Raw genomic sequence first — 18,642 nt, forward strand, 5'->3', positions numbered from 1 at the left:
GCGCAAACGAGATATCTAACGTCTCGATATCCATGCTCTGGTTACCCTTTTGTATCTGGGTTCGCTAAAGGGACTCCTACTTTGACACAACCTCTAAGTGGTTTCCATGTTGTAAAACTGACGACAGGGGTGCGAGTCGCTAGCTTGCAGATATTCTGGCTTGGGGTTTTAAGAAAGCTGTGAAGAATTATTGCAAATTCTCTCGAATTAAGTATGCGTCTCCCTTAGACGAAGCGGACTAAGGCTACAATAGTCACTAATTTAGCTAACGTTTAACCTCGGGGCACTACCAAGCTAAAGCTAACGTCACCTGGCTATAGGCTAACGTTAGCTTCCTCACTAGAGCTGGCACGAAACTTAACGTTACTGGGGACTGCACTAACGTTACACTGCCAAGATAAGTTAATAATATTTTCGTGACTAATATACATTAATCAGTGTGACGTAACGTAACTCAAATTACCGTGGCGTCACATTATTGTGGTTGCTCAAGAGGTTTAGGGTTCAGTCATAAGAAGTTTTGAAAATCGATCATTGCTGGAAAGGAGAACTGTATTTTGATTCGGCGGAGTTGCTGTTAGCTAGGTTTGTAAAATTTTAAAAACTTCATAGTGATTAGCGCCGGTTATCACAAGCAAGACATGTCATCATTCTCCGAGTCTGCGTTAGAGAAGAAGTTATCGGAGCTCAGTAACTCTCAGCAGAGTGTCCAGACCTTGGCACTATGGGTAATTCACCATCGCAAGCATTCGTCTCTCATCGTCCGAGTATGGCACAGAGAAATGAAGAAAGGTAAGTGTGTTTTATTCATGCAAAAAACTGGTTTGTCATGTTATCTGTGGCTGTAGCTGATTAGGCCTAACCGACATCTCTGCACAATGTTGTTCAAACCAGCCGCGGCTCGTCCATGTGGGCAGGTGGGCTGGTGTCGTGCAGCGTTTGCACCCTGGCACCCGTTGTGCATCCCTGTTATTGAGTCGCGAGGATAGGCCAGGCCTATTGCAGTTTTTGATGACTAAAAGCAACTTGACAAGTTAAATTGTCTTGAAAGTTCACTTTTCTTGTCATTCAAGATACGGACTGGATAGTGTGTGACCTGATAAAGTTGCAAGGAAAACCAGCAGAAGAGATGTAGTTGTCCACATCGATGGCAAAAACACAATGTTCTGTTGAATGAATGCTAATAAAAAAATCACATTTTGTGAACGTAGCCACTGTATTGAAAGTGATTTATACAGTCGTATTCAGAACTAAATATAGAAGTTGGATGTCGTAGTCACAGCTTCTATTAATAAATATAGCAAAATATACCTTGGGAAAGCCCTGCCAGAAAATGCACAGGGCCATCCCTTCCACAAACATATACGGTTGCATGCACAGTGTAACCTATTACTATTTGGTTATAAATACATTAAATACTAGGCTAATACAGTAGGTTACAACATATTTACAAGTGTATGATATTGTGAGTGTCCCAGAAACGTATATGTGCTCCCCTAAAAATAGTACTAGAACTTTAACTGTGTAGCTGGTTTTTCGCATTGTGAGCAAAGTTGAAGTTGGCCCACCAGTTTCCCCACATATTGGCAGAACAGACATCTCAAACATCCCTGTAGAAACAAATGCAGCAGGCATGTAAGAAATAAACAATGTCTAAATTATTTGTACTCTTTTTTTCCAAGTATGACCAAAATAAGCATCTATATAAATCAGCAGCTATTGTGGGCTAGCATAAACACTAGCGTTTCTCACCAAAAATGTGCTTTAACAATCATACGGACTCTGTTGTTCATTAAACATCCATCGGATGGTCTTCATTTGAGCCAGCAGTGTTCATGGCGCTCCCTGTTAAAACTTCACACTTTTTCATACCTGTGTAACACGGGACATATTAATTGTCAGGGACATGCACAGGAGTGAGCTAAGGTTGCTCGGGCAACTGCCCGTTTGCCCTCCTCAACTGAAGTTGCCCCTCCGAAGGAAATATATATATTTGCGATCAGGGGACGGGGGCGTGGCAGCAACGGTTAGTGAGAGAGTTTAAAATGATATTGGCAAAATTTGCGATCAGATGACGGGGGCGTGACAGCGGTGGTTAGTGAGAATTTAAAATTATATTGGCAAAATTTGCGATCAGATGACGGGGGCGTGGCAGCGGCTGTGACAAAAAAATATGGGTTGCCCCTTTTTTCCAGGGCAGAGCTGGGCCCAAGGTAACACAATGGTAGACATACAATATTAATATTCAAGGTTCGTACGGTAATGAAAAACCTGGAAAAGTCATGGAATTTTAAAATGGTTATTTCCAGGCCTGGAAAAGTGCTTGAAAAATATAAAATCCCAAAGGTTTTGGAAAAGTCATGGAAATGTGTTACATTCATATTTTCAAAGTTATTTACGCTGGGTTTTTAATGATAAATATGCTTTTAAGATGAAAAAAAAATACGCTCAAAATATAATCAGGCATACGCTCTCATACTCACTGAAATGTTTGGTGGCCATAGCAACAGTAACTCAGGGAAGCGGAGGGATAATGCCAGGGAAGTGTAGATTTAACCATGCTTGGCTACAAATGGAAAAGTACATGTCATGGGTTAAAACAGACGAAGACCCGGGACGAGCAAAATGTAGGTATTGTGGTGGCAAAACATTCGACATTTCAAACATGGGAGAGGCGGCATTAACCATTAACAAGCCATGCCAAAGGAAGCAAACAGAGCGCTGCTGCTAGCGAAGCTACAGCAACCCTATCACCGGCTTTCTCACCACAGCAAGGGCAACTGCTACGCCGAGCAGCACGTCTCTCTCGTCGGCTACCAAGCACACGTCGATTACTGATTCTGTAACGAAAAATGAAGTGCTTACTGAAGATGCCAGCCTGCTCTTTTGACGAATGTTCCCCGATAGCCAGCTTGCGACACCATTCCATGCCAAACGTCAAAAGTTAAGAAAATCTCCCCACTCGACCATCTCAGACTTGGCTGAAAAAAGTTCATATACTTCTTTATATGTATAGTCCCAAATATTAGCTCTCTACTCCCAATAGTTTTGTCACATAAAAATGTTTAAGCAACTAGTTATTTTCAGACACTTTTTTTAGCAGCCCTTTCTGAAGAGCCATTTTCGAATTGCTATAACTAGAAAGTATTTAAGCTAGCTCCTTCAAACTTAATACGTTTTAAATCAGCTACCATTACTTGAATATGGACTTCCAAGTGTGGCTTGGGTTGGGTATATCATAGTATAGGGGTGCTTGAATTTGCGCAAAAATTTTACTCCACGCTCTGTGGCAACATCTTTGAAGGCATGTGGAAAGCTCAATGTTTAAGCTAGAGACTTGATATTATACACTGACCCTTCTATGCATGCTCTGTATACAAAACTGTCCCTATGTGATGAATGGTCTGGAAGATATTAAAGCTTGAAAATGGATGAAAACCCATTTTGTGCAAGTTTTGGCATGCTATAGCAAAAAAAAAAATTACACCATCTACCAACATGAAACTAACTGTTTTGGAAATTAGATATTTGTTCTTAACATATCAAAAATCTGTGATTGTGTTCTGCATCATTTTCTCAAAATTAGTTTTTTTGAATGTGGGATTTTTGTACACACCCAGCATTCAATGGCCTATGGAAGCATTTTCAAATGCTAACAAAATGCACTAAGTTTATGACACAGAGCTTAAACTGCAGATTTTTGTATACTGTCTGCCTTGGAATTCTCATTGTTAGTTTTTATACCGCATTTTAACACTTTTTCACGTTTACACCGAGATTTCACAAACATTTTGGTCATGGAAATTTGGTTTAAAGTCAAAAAAATTTGGAAAAGTCATGGAAATCCATTGGTCAAAATGTGTATGAACCCTGAATATTAGTCCACACTAAGCCTATTGATAGTTTTCAGTCACGTGACTTCAATAGGTAGCTAGCGGGCAAAAAGAAAAGCGAAAAATGACGGCAGACAGTGGACAATTTCGAGCAGTGCCGCCTACTCAACTACGATCGCCATCAACCACATACCACTACAGAGATATTTAGAAAAAAATAAATTGTAGGAACTTGTGATCCATTTACTGCACCCGCTGACATTTGTATTTCTTTAACCTCGAAGAAGTCCCTGCCTGAGCTCAAGTGTGGAGATATTTACATCTATTAGGTATGATGACAAAATTTTCAAACACCCCTAAACTCAAAATGGATCACATGACTAGACAGAGCCAGACATTCCCTTTACAATGACACCTGGTTTGTGAAAATCAGTTGAGGATTGAGAGAGTAATGGTATTTGTAATATCACCGATTATATCAATATTATACATTACTTACAATGGAAGTCATGTGACCGAAAACGCTTATTATTCACATGTTTTTGCTTGTAACTTCCTCATTTTATCAGATATTTGCATGAAATTTGAACAGAAGGTAGACTTTTGTTAGTTCTTTCAAGTGAAACCATGAACATTTAGTTGGAATGGGCATCAGACCCATGGTACCTCACTGAAAACAACTATAATTAATAAGCGGCCATTCATATTCACGAACGACGCCTGCTGCAGTGCATCTGACAGGACGTTCGCTAATCTACTCATCACAATTGACTAACAATGACTAACAATTTTCCGTGATGTAGTTTAATACTTTCTCGACCATGGATTTCGATGAAATTTCGTATGTACCCAGACAAGAACTATATATTCAAGTCCACCTATCTTTCATCAGTGTCCAAGGCTTTAGATGAAGTCCGCTGACCGGTTGAAAGCCACTCAAATTTTCAGAGAGTTGCGGTGAACTGAAAACACCTCAGGGCTGAAAGCTCGAAATGTCTAACGATTACAGTGGTTGTACTCGATGTAAATACTGACGTATTCAGGACAAACATACTCTCACCAGGCGGCGAGGAGTGAATTTTGTATGACACATATTGACAGTATTAACGCAGAGTGGATCATGTTATTGAGACAACAACCGCTCGCGGCGAACATTCTATGTCAACATACCTACATCTATCTCATAGAAAATCTGTCCCTCTACACATCTCAAAAACTGAAAGCCTACAAAAGCACAGATAGTTAATTCATTTTCAGAAGTGGATGGATTCACAACGCTGTTGTCTGGAAGGTGAAAACATATCACATCTTCATAATCCGAGCAAAGATGATTGCCATTTAATAGCTAGCTACCAGCTAGCGAGCTACCTGTTGTTAGCTAGCAGCCTTTAGCCTACCCAACGCTGTTTTTTTTTATAATTTTCTACTGGTATTGTAGTATTACCAGTTGGACGACAAGATACACTAACCTAGCCTACTTGCTTAGGTATCATACTACTTGTTGCAATCTCAGAGCAGAAACCGGGTAATCCAATTTGATTCGTGTTAATGGTTTGTTTCTTGGCTTTATTACTTGATCTATTCCCGTTTTAGGTAGTTATTCTGATAAATGAGGCGACCAGAACAGGGTGAGTGCTTTTATTGCCAGCTCCAAGAGAAAGGCTACTTAACTGTGTGTTGACCCAGAAGATGTCTACTATCAATTGGCAGCAACGTGGGCGGGTTTTAAATGCGATCAAATCTAAATCCAGGCTTGTCTCCTCGCCAATTTGAACAGCCAACCGAGCAACAACTGTCTAGCATTTTACTACTTAAGTCAGACAATGTGAGAGCGGAGATATTTAATTATCTTGAATGAAAGGTGGTCGGTTCCTGTATAAACGCCAGTGTTAGACAGCTGTGGAATGCTTTTTTTTGCCCGCCAGCTGGTCATTCTGACGTCAAGTGAAAACTATCAATTACCGTGGTAGTCATGGAAATACAGTAAAACATGACTTTCACAGATGAAACCTGTTACAGTGCACGATTAAAAACAATTCGTAACAGATATTGAATGATAATGGTTTTCTGCTTGGACTTTGAATTATGAGCTGCTTTTGTTTAAGACATTTTAGAATTTTAGAAAAGAAATGTGATTTTTAAGGACTTAAAAGGAGCTGCATTGGGATTGATTAATCCAAAATGCAGACAGCTAATCTTGTCACATGTTCCACATCATTATGATTAATCATTTATCTGTCTCTTCTCTCTTAGCTAAAAGCTCCAGAAAGCTGACGTTTCTTTACCTTGCTAATGATGTGATCCAGAACAGTAAGAAGAAAGGTCCCGAGTTCGCTCGAGATTTTGAGGGTGTTCTTGTAGATGCCTGCTCTCATGTTGCAAGGTGAGTGTACAATACACTCTTACAATCAAAAGCTGTTACTTTAATCAAGATGGTCAGCATTGTGTAGTCATGGGGTCATTTTCATAAGTGGAACAAAGCTACTGTCAGTTGGTGGGGGAGGCTTGTGTGTTTCTTTGACCACCCCTTGAGATGAAACGGTATGAAATTTATATCATGATTATAGGACCAAAATGATCACGGTTATCAGTATTATGATGGTATGGCAAAAGAATGTACAAAAAGTACTGATTCACAAACTGAAATAATTTCAACAAGTTTTATATGCAAAGCCACAAAGTTAGCAGTACTATGCACTTTTTGTTTGCTTAAACATTAAAATAATAACATTTCCAACACCTTGTGTAAAAATATAGCCAAACCTTTATATCAAACCATATAAAATGTCCATTAATATTAAAGGTGGCACCATGTGGCCATGAGAGGTAACTGCAACTTATTATTATTCGTACATATTGCAAATAAGAAATCTGACAATTATTAACATTCTATGCAAGTAATGCCATCTAGTCTTTTACAGATTTCGCAGGACTCCCATAATTCATAATTATTCTTTTTTGTATTATTGTTATCACTAGCCAATTATTATTATTATTATTATTATTATTAATAGTAGTATTATTATTCGATGTGAATGATTCCTAAAAGAAAAATACAAAGAAGTCTGAAATATCAAGTTCACAACAAGTGTTCAATATTTGGCTGCCCAGTGATAGTGGATCCTTAAAGACGGGCTGGAGATCCTGAAAACATTACAATTCATCACTCAAACTATTTACAGGACAGTTTTCAAAATGTATTTGGTGGTTGGAATAGAAGTCTGGCATGTTCATGGAAATCCCTGACATGACCTGCCAAGTTATTTGTTGAATTTGCGTGAAATGACTCACCTGTTAATTGTCTCTAAATATTTTGATAATGATGGTGCTTCGATGAAAAAAGATGAACAAATACTGAAATTCTGGTTTGTACTCTTTCCAGGGAGGCGGACACAGGATGTAAAAGGCCCATGGAGAGGCTTCTGGCTATCTGGCAGGAACGCAGCTTGTACCGTGCTGACTTCATCCAGCAGTTAAAGCTGGCCATTGAGGACTCCAACAGCCCCAAAATAAAGTCAACAGGTAAGGATGGGTAGAAGGGGCAGGAGTGTACATAAGGCTGTAGCCTTTTCAGCCTTATGTGACTTAAAACCAAACATAAGGTTTTATGTGACTCAAAACCATGCATTCCTAATGGGATGCCCATGTCTCTAACCACTGTACAGATGTTCTCCTTTTTTCTGCATCCTTTTCTATAGTATGTTATATTAGCCCATGGTTTCCTTTTAAACATGCTACTTGTATAAACAATTGAAGCAGTATCATATGTAGCACTTCTGGTTCAATTCATTTTTTTAAGGCATGTCTAAGGATTTAGACAGTTATGAAATGCATCCTCATGAGAAGCTCCCTGAAACTTGACTGAACTCTCTCCTCATGTTAAAGACTTGAGAGTCTTTGTAAGATTCCTCTGCATAACATAAACCAATAGTTACAACGTCATTGAGTGAGGGCCTCTAAAATGCAATGCAAAGCAATGCCACTCACAACAGTAGAGCAACAGGGAACGTGATTGTTAAGAGAGCAGAGTTCTCAAACCATTGACACTAAAGCTTCACAGCCAGCTAAACAAACAACGAATCTCTTTGGGAGAATATTTGGGACTTACCACAAGGCATACTTCCTTACTTATCCTCTTCGTCACAGTTGGGGCATAAGGCTGCAATCATACACTGCCACTGAACCCTGTCTCGTGCTTTGGCCTGTGCTTCGTCCCAGGAAAGACCCATCTCCTTCAGCTCCATCATCACTGTCCTTCTCCAGGTGTTCTTTGGTCTTTGGTCACAAGGCATGGTGTAGAATAACTGTCTTGAACATAGCTGAGCAACAGACTGGTTAACTCATTTTTTTATACTGTCATATTTTTTCATTGGTGATTAGGTAGCTGGCTGTGACAGCACATCTGTCTGATGTTGCATATCTGCAATAACAGCCCGGAGGCATGATCAGCTTTGACTGCAAAATGGATAGACTTGTTTACAAGGTCTTGAATATCTTTTTGTGGGATTCTTACACGTAAATTAGCCACATTTTGCCACATGTCACTTGTTACCAAAACAGGATGCTTCTAATTATTTTTTGATACGAGTCAGATTTGATCAGTCTTTAAAGGGTTTACACCAAGAATGTCAGAGATGTTTGTGTTCTCCAGAGGACAAAAAGGCACCCAAAAGAGCCTTCCAAAAGATCCAGCAGGAGGAGGAGGAGGAAGAGGAAGATGACTACAGAGCACAATATTCTCCGAGGGATGCAGATGGCAGTGGACCGCAACTGGTATGAATGCATTACATTTTTGTGAAATCTGTGACATCTTGTATAATGTCAATATCAGTTATTAGAGTTTTCAAGAGACATGCTTTGTAAAATCTTAATTAAACCCTGCTTCATTAGGCTGTCATAAAAATAGGTCAGTCTCATGTTACCATTTTTGTTCATTATATTTGGTTTGGTTATTTGTGAAATATGAAAGCATGACTGCCGATGTCATATGCTGATGTTGGCTCATAGATTTTAGTTAGCAGATACAAACATCATCTTGTCATTTCCTTCTTGACTGTGTGATTGCAGAGTCAAACACGCAGTTGTTCTTAAGTGTAGTAGTAGTAGTATTATTATCATTTTTATGCTCTTTTTTTGGTGCTGCTTCTACTCAGAAGTTTTCATGGTATTTCACACCATTCCAGCACGTCCAGGTCCGTCCTAATGGGTCCGCACTGATGGGTCCAACCTCAGGGGGTTCAATGAAGCATGTTGGTTCAAATAGGATGGACAACACAAACATAAAATGATTTTTAGGCTTTGGCAAGAATGTCATCAAAATAGATTGAAATATAACAAAATTAAAATTTTGATTTTACAGCACATACCTACCTAAGTAGAATATTTTTTACTTCACAAATTCCATTCCAACCACAGGTTGAATATAACGACAGATGAAATGTGGTTCTGCCATGAACACCCTCGTCTATGGTCTCTGATCTACTGTTCCATCCGACCGAAACCCAGATAGATTAGTTCAGCCCTAAACTTCTGATTGCCTTAAAGCTTCTTCAAAAGTAAACTCAAATTTAACATTTTACCTGAAATTCTTCCTAAAAGAAGTAGCTAAACAGAGCCATAGGGCTCTTCTTTTAGGCTTACCAATTGTCACTAAACCACATACTTGGAATACCTACCCCTGGCAGTATGGACTGGCAGTAAACCGAGATGGCAAGTAAACAATGAAAGGCAACTATTAAAAACAAGATAGCAGATACAAGTCAAAAATATCATACGGTCTAATGACAAGTGAGCTGTTAACTATTAACCGTGGTTTATACATTGGTTTTGTTAAAGTTCTGTGGATCTGCGGTGAATACTTTCTTTCCGCCTGGAAGTTGGTAATGCACAGGTTAAGCATGAATGGGTCTCTCTCTCTTCCTCTTTCTAATTTGAAACCGACTGTAGTCTATTTAATGGAGCTTGAACCTCTGCAAGAGGTCTAAAAACATGCAATGTCTCATGCCAGTTAACATAGCTATGAACTATCCTAGCTATCTCTAGCTTAGGGAAACAATATAACAACTACCCAACTATAGACCCTAAACAGGATACAGCAACAACGCTAAACTGGCTGGTGACAGCCACAACACATGACACATGTTGGGCAGCCGTGGCATACTGGGAAGGGTTTCAGGCCGGAAATCGTAGGGTGGCCGGTTCGATCCCCGACTAGTAGGAAAAATGTGGGTGGGGGAAGTGGTAGACCGCTGCTCTCCCATGCCCACATCCACGGCTGGAGTGCCCTTGAGCAAGGCACCTAACCCCGATCACTGCTCCCCGGGCGGCGCCAAAGGCAGCTCACTGCTCCGGGTTAGTGTGTAACTGCACTTCACTGTATGTCACCTCTGCCATAGAGTCAATTTCACTTTTATGTTAAACACAACTTGACTGCCCAATCATAGAACCTGAGCAGCAGGATGCAACAACAACAGCTGCCTTCATAAGCATTTTACGGGGGTTTTCAAGCTGGTACCTTAATCAGTTTTTGATTAAATTAGGCCCATCACACCTCCAGAAGGCTCAAAAGCAATGTCTTGCATCCCAGGCCCTCCCCCCTCCATGCTCATGATGGGTGAGGACACATGCCACTACCAGAGACAATAACAGATACACCTCGACAGGATTTCACATATCTTAGTCTGAGTTCAGTGTACTGTATGACCTTAAGTAGTCTGCGATTGCCTCAGCCACAACCACTGGTTCGCTTTTTCGACAACTTTTTTAACCGTTCTTGAAAACCAAAAATCCAACAAAAGTGTTGTGGTTGATTTAGCTGAAAAGCCTCTGACACCTATCTCCACTGGTCTTGTCTGTGCTTACCAACATCATTCCCTCGCTTCTGCTTCCAATTCTGCATACTTCCGCTTTTCCTTTCAAAGGCATCTTCAAAGGGAATTCCTAACGCAATGAAGTAAACACTGTACTCACACTCAGAATATAACACGATGTCTGGTCTGCTAGCAGTCACAACAATACACTGTGGAACTTAAACTTGTCTTCTGACATCAGCCAGCAATCTCCAATCCCGTGCTATGCCCTATTTGCCTGTACATGCCTGTTGTCCACTTTTCTCACACAAAATAAATGTTATGACCTTGGGTCAAGCTAGTTTTACATCCAGACAGAATATGTTGTAATGAGCAAACACCCAAACACACCTTGCAGTTTCGGTCTTCAGCCATCCACTGACTCAGATTCAGATTGAAGAGTTGGGAAGACATCATAAGTGGCTCCAACAATGAATTGAATGTGGTAAGCGTCCATAGCCCAATGTTCTCTCCAGCTGATCTTCCTCGTCTCAACATCATGACAGTTCATCCCTTGCTTTGCTCCAAAAGCCACTGCTGCTCATCTAGTTACCTCTTCTTGCTCGTGAACAAAGCTAGGTACCATCTGCCTTCTCTCTGGCAATGAAGCCTTACACCTTGCATTCCATCGGTCACATAGCGCAAATCCTACTCTTCTACTCTGTACCTGGGCAGTGTAATCTGCGAACGCAAGCTGTCCTGAATCATTTTTTCAACCTTGTTCGTTTGGCCATCCCATGTCATCTTGACAGGCACGCTTTTTAAGGCATTTACGGTAACGTGTGACGTTGTGAAAGCTGCTGGAACGTTATGCTATCTAATGTAGGCTAACAAGCTAATCTCAGACAGTTGGCTGACAGACGCCTTGCAAATCACATCAACCATTTTTGCTGGTTACAATAACGGTGTTACCGGATAGTACAGTTTCGATTTCTCTGTAATTTTGGAAAAATCTAAGCATTAAAACACCGAAAAATGTACATTTACATAAAAGACACGGCCGTCAGCCGAGTTTGGTCCAGAGATTAGCTGTTTATCGCTTCACTGGATTGGAAGTCCATTTTCCAGCTCACTTTTTCTCGCACGCCCCCTTCATTGAGGCAGAGGATACATTCGCCTCCCCTTTGTGTTTTTTCTGACAGATCAGCAAGATTAAATAGCTTCTACACATATGTGAAATACATTACCTTTTATATGGATACAAACGACATATAATAAAAGTGTCTACAAATATTTCAGTGATGACAAACAATGAGAAAGCAAAAGGCATGCGCTCAACCCAGTGTGTGAGGGATGCCACAATCTGAGATGAGGTGCAGCTCGTCGCTGCCTGTTCTCGCGAGTCGCCTCTCTGTTTGAACAGGACATGCTCAAATTCAGCGATTTTGATTATAAAAATGATTAGAATCATACAAAAATAACATTTAAACCAGAGATCCATTTCAATATTAATTTTGTCTTATCATTATTTGCTTTTTAACTTTTCAACTATTTGTTTTTAACTCTTCACTTTCATGAGGCTCTGCCTCTCCTGACTGCACGTGTGTAATGTGGTTGGGTTGGCCTGTGCCCGTGCAACTTTCAACAGCACAAAGTTCTTCATAGATCTAGCCTCTTAATTAAGCGGTCAAAGTGCACCAGATCGATGCATTGAACTTTAAAATGTGCAAAATGTTCTTATACGTATATAAAATATATTCCCCGTGGATCATGCCCCAGACCCTCCTAGGGGGGTTCGCATCGTTGTCACCTTTTCCATCCCTGATGAGTTTGCACCCCTGAACCCAGTAGGGCCAGGAGGCAAAGCAGCCCTTGCACAACGCCAACCTCTTGTACCTCTCTCCACCTGGGCCGACCATATTCCACATTCCATTGGTGAACCTATATCTCCAATTGGAGGAATGGCTCTGATTGTCCACATGTAGATGTTGAAGATGTTTCTCTAGGCTCTTTCTTTCGATTATCAAACTTCTCAATTTCTCTTGAATGAATAAAGACACAGACTTAAATGGATCGTTGTAGAATGCAATCCTAGCTTGTTCTTGCTTCCTCCTCCTTCAACTAAGAAGCGATGCCCTCCTTAAAGTAGCCAGCCTACTCTTTACTCCTGCCTGTAGTACGCTTATACATTTTCTTTGTTAATTATCTGCTCGTTTCTATTGCTTCTTCAGCTGCCAACTTTCTCAAATCAGCCTTTTATATTTCAATAAATAAAATTGTGTATGTCATGACTTGGCTTGACATTGCTTCTCCTTCATACCTTTCTGTCAAACTCCAGATCTTTCCATCCCATAATTTAAGATGAGCTCACCCATGCGATTCAATTTATGCTCTGCTGTACCCTTCAAACCTTCCAAAATTCTGTTTAAATCAATATTGATGCAATTCCATTCCTTGACTTCAGAGGCCCCTGAACATCTAACCTTTGGGTAGATAGTGCTCAGTGCAGTGCCCCTGTAGTCCATCCAGGCATCCACAGTCAAATTACAGAGGGATATGCTGATACCAAGCAGGTAAGACTTGGTGATTAGCTTGGAAAGGATGACTGTTGAATGCTGAACTGAAGTCCATGAACAGCATCCTTACAGATGTGTTGTGGTTGTCCAGGTGGGTCAGGTGGAGCGCCTTGGAGATTGTATCCTCTGTAAATCTGGGTGGTAGGTGAACTGATGGATGTCATGCTTGCCCAAAGTGAACAGACTCCTGGGGCACCACCAAAAATGACTTGCCCATGCCTGGCTACTTTACTACTATACCCTTAAAGGTTTTCCCTCTTGTTACAATACAGACAGAAAGGCTAGAACCTTCCTTGAGAGTGACACGGACCACACAGTGCTCAATGAAAATTGCTATATTTAAGGGGCAGCTTGTTCAATAGATGAGAACCACATTGCAACTCCCTTCCTCCAGCTCCCTCCACAGATAGCAGCACGCCAACGAGTGAATGCACAGAAAGGGCAAAGCTCTGAAACAAATTGTTATCACCAGGTCTGACTGGTGATGAATGAAGGATGCTGACTATTTCACTTAGAACCAACTGCCATGGCTGGCTGTATTTTGCCTTAAGGGCAGCAATAGTGTAAGTGTAAGGTGTTGAGGCGTGCATTTAAGACTTCAGTAGTTTGTATGCACTTGGCAGTCTCAGGTGGTCTGTCAAGACCTGGAACTTATACTGTTCAGAAAAATGAGAGTGGGCAACCAGCAGATTCTCCAATGTCGTATTGAGCATAACAAAATCATTCTCCATTCTGCTGTCAAAGTAAGGCTGTTGCTACTAATAGTTCCTCTACTATTTGGTGAAAGGACGGTGATGAGGGTGGTGAGGGAGTTGCCTAATCAGACCTCATGGGCCATGTCTCCCTGGTGCTGGGAAAGCACTTCAGACTTACAGGGGCATGAATATAGGTTGAGAGCTATATCACAGGGGCAGCTATGGCTGACTCACAGAGGCAGGAATGACAGTTTAAGGTGGACAATAAGGGCTGCTGTTTGCTGCCTTGGGAACATGTCAGCTGGTACTGCTGGGCTTAAACTCAAGGACAGAGGCGCAGACATTTGTTGTAAGTGGCCAACATCGGGCATAGCTGATTGTAAAGGCATGAAATCTCTAGTCCCCTCAGAGCTCAATTAGATCAATTTAACTCTTCGTTTGTGCCTGGCCATGCAGTTCTCTAGCCCTTTCGTCCATTTCCAGCTCCTCCTGTGTCTGTCTTTCAATATTCTCCAGGGCTCTGAGTCTCCTCCTCTCCTCCTGTCCTCTACCACAGTTGCCTAAGATCCACCTGGTGGCTGTCACGTGAATGTTGGGAATAACTGCTGCCTTATGTGTAAGTATACTAGGAGCTCTTTCTGAGCTGCTTGCGTTCATCATGCTCAGAGGTGTGATTCCACCTTTTCCATCTGATGGGGTGCTGGCAGAGCTGGATCAGTCTGGGCATAATCATGGGTGACCTCACAATCTCCCTCTTCATCCCCACCTCTTTCCTCTTCTGCCACCCTCAAATTCTTGGAATTCTTTTGTGGCTTCAACAGGAGGAAACATTTCTGAGTTTATTTCATGGGTAGGTGGGAGGAGTTTCATCATCCAGGTAATTTGTTCGATGTGGACCAGTGGGTGGCTCCGTATCACAGCCTTGGTCACACTCTCACTCACTCTCCAGCTCAACAGACATTTGAAGAAACTATTTGGGTTCTGTGCTTCGGAATGGAGAGCGTGTGTGGTGAGCAGGCAGAGTCTCAGGCTTTGCTCGAAACGTCAGATAGCTCCCTCGATGCCGTCGGGTGAAGGCATCTTCCAAAAACAGTTGATTTCGAACAGGCTTTTAAGATAGCATTTACGTGTGACGTTGGAATGCTGCAAGAACGTTAGGCTATCTAACGTAGGCTAACGCTTATGTTAGAAAGTTGGCTGACAGACGCCTCGCAAGTCACATCAACCATTATTGCCGGTTACAATAACAGTGTTATCAGATAGTACAGTGTCTATTTCTCGGTAACTTTTGAACATTCTAAGGGAGAAAACGCTGAAAAATGTACATGTACATACAAAACACGGGTGAGCTACCACAGTTATGCTGAGCCCCTGCTTCATGGCTATAGCAGGCGAACAAAGCGTAAAGTAATCAGGTCAATCTGCAGTCTTAACATGAGATTGGAACTTTCACCACATAAATTGAGTTCAAACAATACCAAAGAGGGGGGGGGGGGGGAGAATGAGGGAATATGAAAGATAATCAATGATGACCATAATTAGAAAAAAATATTCTTTCAGTGTCGTCTTGTCAAAAAAGCCTGTCCAGATGCATTTTTTCACAATTTGAAAGGATATACTTCCGAATTACGATGGGCTTGACGTTTATTTCAGATATATTATACAAATGTGTGGGTTTCTTTTTACACTGCACCGAAATGGTGGCAGAAGTCCAAGTTGGTGGTCCTTGCATACCATAAAGCAGTGTTTCACAAAAGTTTTACAGTCCTGTACCCCTCCAGACAGAGACAGTCTCCAACTACATACCCCCCCAGTCAAATCAGAATCAAACTTTATTTGTACGCCGCATTTCATACACGGAGGTAACACACTGCCCCTTACAGTAGGAAAGATTAGGGGGGGTTTACAAAGGCAAAAATACACAGAAGCACAATGAAGCATCTCCTCACACATTCTTTCACTTATTAGTCTTTACATTTCAACAGCAGTTGGTATGGTTAAGTTTAGTGTGGTCAAACCCCTCTCCCTTCAATATATATAAGTCTGTAAGTGGTCTTATGAAGTTGGTGCGACTGATGTGACTCATGTCCCCCCCCTATGCTGTTTATGAATTTGCTTTTGAAAATCTTGTTTGCCAGATTATTATATGCATGGTGCATTTCCTTCCAACCTTTACATTGGTATTGATTAGATTCTTTCAAATTTAGTTTCCATAAACGGGAATTTCCATTAAGACAAAATGCTACGTGTGGTAAATAAAATAAGAATGATTAAGAAGATGCAAAAAATGATCTGCTTGTATACTTGAAAAATGTGCAAGTCTGCCTAAATAAAGAATTCACATAGAAATGGAGAGAAGCATAAAATAAAATAAAAATAAAATAAAAAAGCCAATTGTAGTTTTACAACAGACCACATTTGTTCATGACCGTTATTTCCCAACTAGTGAAAACTGCTATTTCCTTGAAGCAAAGGTCCGTTTGAGTGAAAAAGTCAATTGAAATCTCAGCTCAATCAAAATATTCTAGTTAATATACCGTAATGGAAGCCTGCTAAAAAAAAGTGTCGTCCCTTCTCCCATTCCTCTCCCCCTTCCCATCCTTCTGCTCTTCAATAGACAGAGGAGCTTGTGAAAGCTCTCCAAGATTTGGAGAACGCTGCTTCTGGAGATGCTGCTGTGAGGCAGAAGATCGCTTCTCTACCGCAGGAGGTCCAGGATGTGTCGCTACTGGAGAAGATCACAGGTGAGTCATCGGGTGGAGAATAGCCCTTTTACATGATGCGTTGTGTTGTTGCTGACACACTTACTCTTTCAGATAAGGAGGCTGCAGATAAGTTATCCAAGACGGTAGATGAGGCGTGTCTTCTGCTGGCAGAGTACAATGGGCGGCTAGCAGCAGAGCTGGAGGACAGACGGCAGCTGGCACGCATGCTCACGGAGTACATCCACAGCCAGAAGGAGGCCCTCACTGAGCGTGAGCAGAAACTAGAGGCATGTATCCCACATACGTTTGGGAATCATACAATAGTCGCTTGTATTGTATAATCTTAGATCAGCATGGATAGACCATATAATCTATCTACATGCATTATAACACAAGTGGTTTACGGACTTGGTACACGTTTTAGATTGAAACACAAGCATAATAGTACTGTTGTTTGCATATTTTTCAAACTTTCACATCTTGTATCAGTGGCTTATTGCCTAGATGGAAAGAGAACGGGCGTAAAAGGAGCCTATGTTCTCTGTGAATTTATTTGATTGGATGCACATTTGATTATAGTTAAACATTAAATCTAAAAAAAGGTTTACCTATCAGTGAATGGCCAATCATAAAATGTTGTATACTCATTCATGCTTTCATACTAAGGCTATGTACCAAAGCTTCATGGTTTACAGACAGATTTTTTGGTGGATCACAAAGAGTGACTATTACCCTCTTTATGTAAATATTTCCCTTAAAATATTTTGAGGAAGCAAACAGTTAGTTTGCAAACTCACTCTCAGCACTGTATATTACTGCGTCAAGGGAACTTCAGGATCTATTACTCTTTCAATGTTTATAAAATAGAACTTAACCTCAACTGAACTAGAACTAACATTGACTAACATCTAGACTGGCTTTATTGGTTAAGTGACGCTGTGGTTTGTTGAATAGGTGTCAGTGTTACTTTTTCATCCTGTGGTAATGCTCTGGTCTTTTTGCAGGAGTACAAGCAGAAACTGGCGCGGGTAACTCTGGTTCGGAAGGAGTTGAAGTCGCACATCCAGAGCTTGCCTGATCTATCTCTACTGCCTAATGTCACTGGAGGCCTGGCTCCTCTGCCCTCAGCTGGGGACCTCTTCTCTACAGACTGATCCTTGGTGTCTTGGTGTCTTGGCGTCACAAAGGAGTTGACCAGTTTCACTGACCCTCTGAAAACCTTTGGCAGACATATCTGAAAGTGTTGGCTTCAGCAACTGAACACAATCCTCTCAGCAGAAACAAGTTTAGCATCTTTAAAGTGTGGAAGGAAGTGGCCTGCAGCCACACTGACAACAACAAAGCGGTCTAGTTTGGTGTGGAAAGTGGGATACACTCATTACGGAGTTATAACCATACAGCAAATTTTATAGTACTTTTAAGGAAACAATCACTAAACACAGTAATACGTAGTGTTATTACTGTTGTTGCTGATATCACTGTTCTGTCATTCAAATGACTTATACTAAGAATAGACATAAATTAATACAGTAGATCATCTTAGACTAGCACATGATGTTTTGGTTGTAGCTATGCTTCGGGATAAAAATGGCAACACTTTTGTCTATCATGCTACTGCTAATGCAACATAAGACTAAAGATCAAATATCTTTTCTTTGTTCATGGTTGAATGTTCAAGCTGGACTATAAAAGCCATACGTCATTTTTCAAATTCATTCAACATTTCATGGTTGTTACAGTATTTGGAAGTATAATTCAACCTCTGAATTCTTTTTTATTATTACTTTATGGCAAAAATATTGGTAGCATTGCCCATGCTTGATGTGGGTAGTCTTCCTGAAAATCACTGAGTCAGGTGGTGTATTCTGACCTTTTTCATTGTGGCAGTGGAGGTAGACAATGTTAATTTATCTCTCAAAGCATCACATTTTCAGTGTATATGAGGCTTAATTTCTATGCTGCAATATCTATGGGATTATGTCTATTGCTCTATCAGTAACCTTATAGTTGAATTTGAATAAAGAGGGTATTTTGGTAAAAGTTTA

At 40.9% G+C, this 18,642-nt stretch overlaps 1 protein-coding gene across 1 annotated transcript; it reads left to right on the plus strand.

Moving 5' to 3' along the window:
* Positions 1-96: 96 nt before the first annotated feature.
* On the plus strand, positions 97-18,642 carry rprd1b (regulation of nuclear pre-mRNA domain containing 1B). Its single transcript, XM_080853738.1, has 7 exons — positions 97-792; positions 6,087-6,216; positions 7,216-7,355; positions 8,485-8,606; positions 16,510-16,636; positions 16,709-16,884; positions 17,602-18,642. Exons 1-7 carry the CDS (start codon positions 642-644, stop codon positions 17,749-17,751), a joined length of 996 nt encoding a protein of 331 aa, XP_080709864.1. The 5' UTR covers positions 97-641; the 3' UTR covers positions 17,752-18,642.

Source organism: Sprattus sprattus (genome assembly GCF_963457725.1).
Source record: "Sprattus sprattus genome assembly, chromosome: 16".
Lineage (NCBI taxonomy): Eukaryota > Metazoa > Chordata > Actinopteri > Clupeiformes > Clupeidae > Sprattus > Sprattus sprattus.

Excerpts from the sequence above, each read along its gene's own strand:
- rprd1b (XM_080853738.1), top strand. The coding sequence starts at position 642 with ATGTCATCATTCTCCGAGTCTGCGTTAGAGAAGAAGTTATCGGAGCTC. Across the intron at positions 6,217-7,215 it reads GCCTGCTCTCATGTTGCAAG|GGAGGCGGACACAGGATGTA; the intron begins GTGAGTGTACAA and ends TACTCTTTCCAG. Across the intron at positions 16,885-17,601 it reads AGCGTGAGCAGAAACTAGAG|GAGTACAAGCAGAAACTGGC; the intron begins GCATGTATCCCA and ends GTCTTTTTGCAG.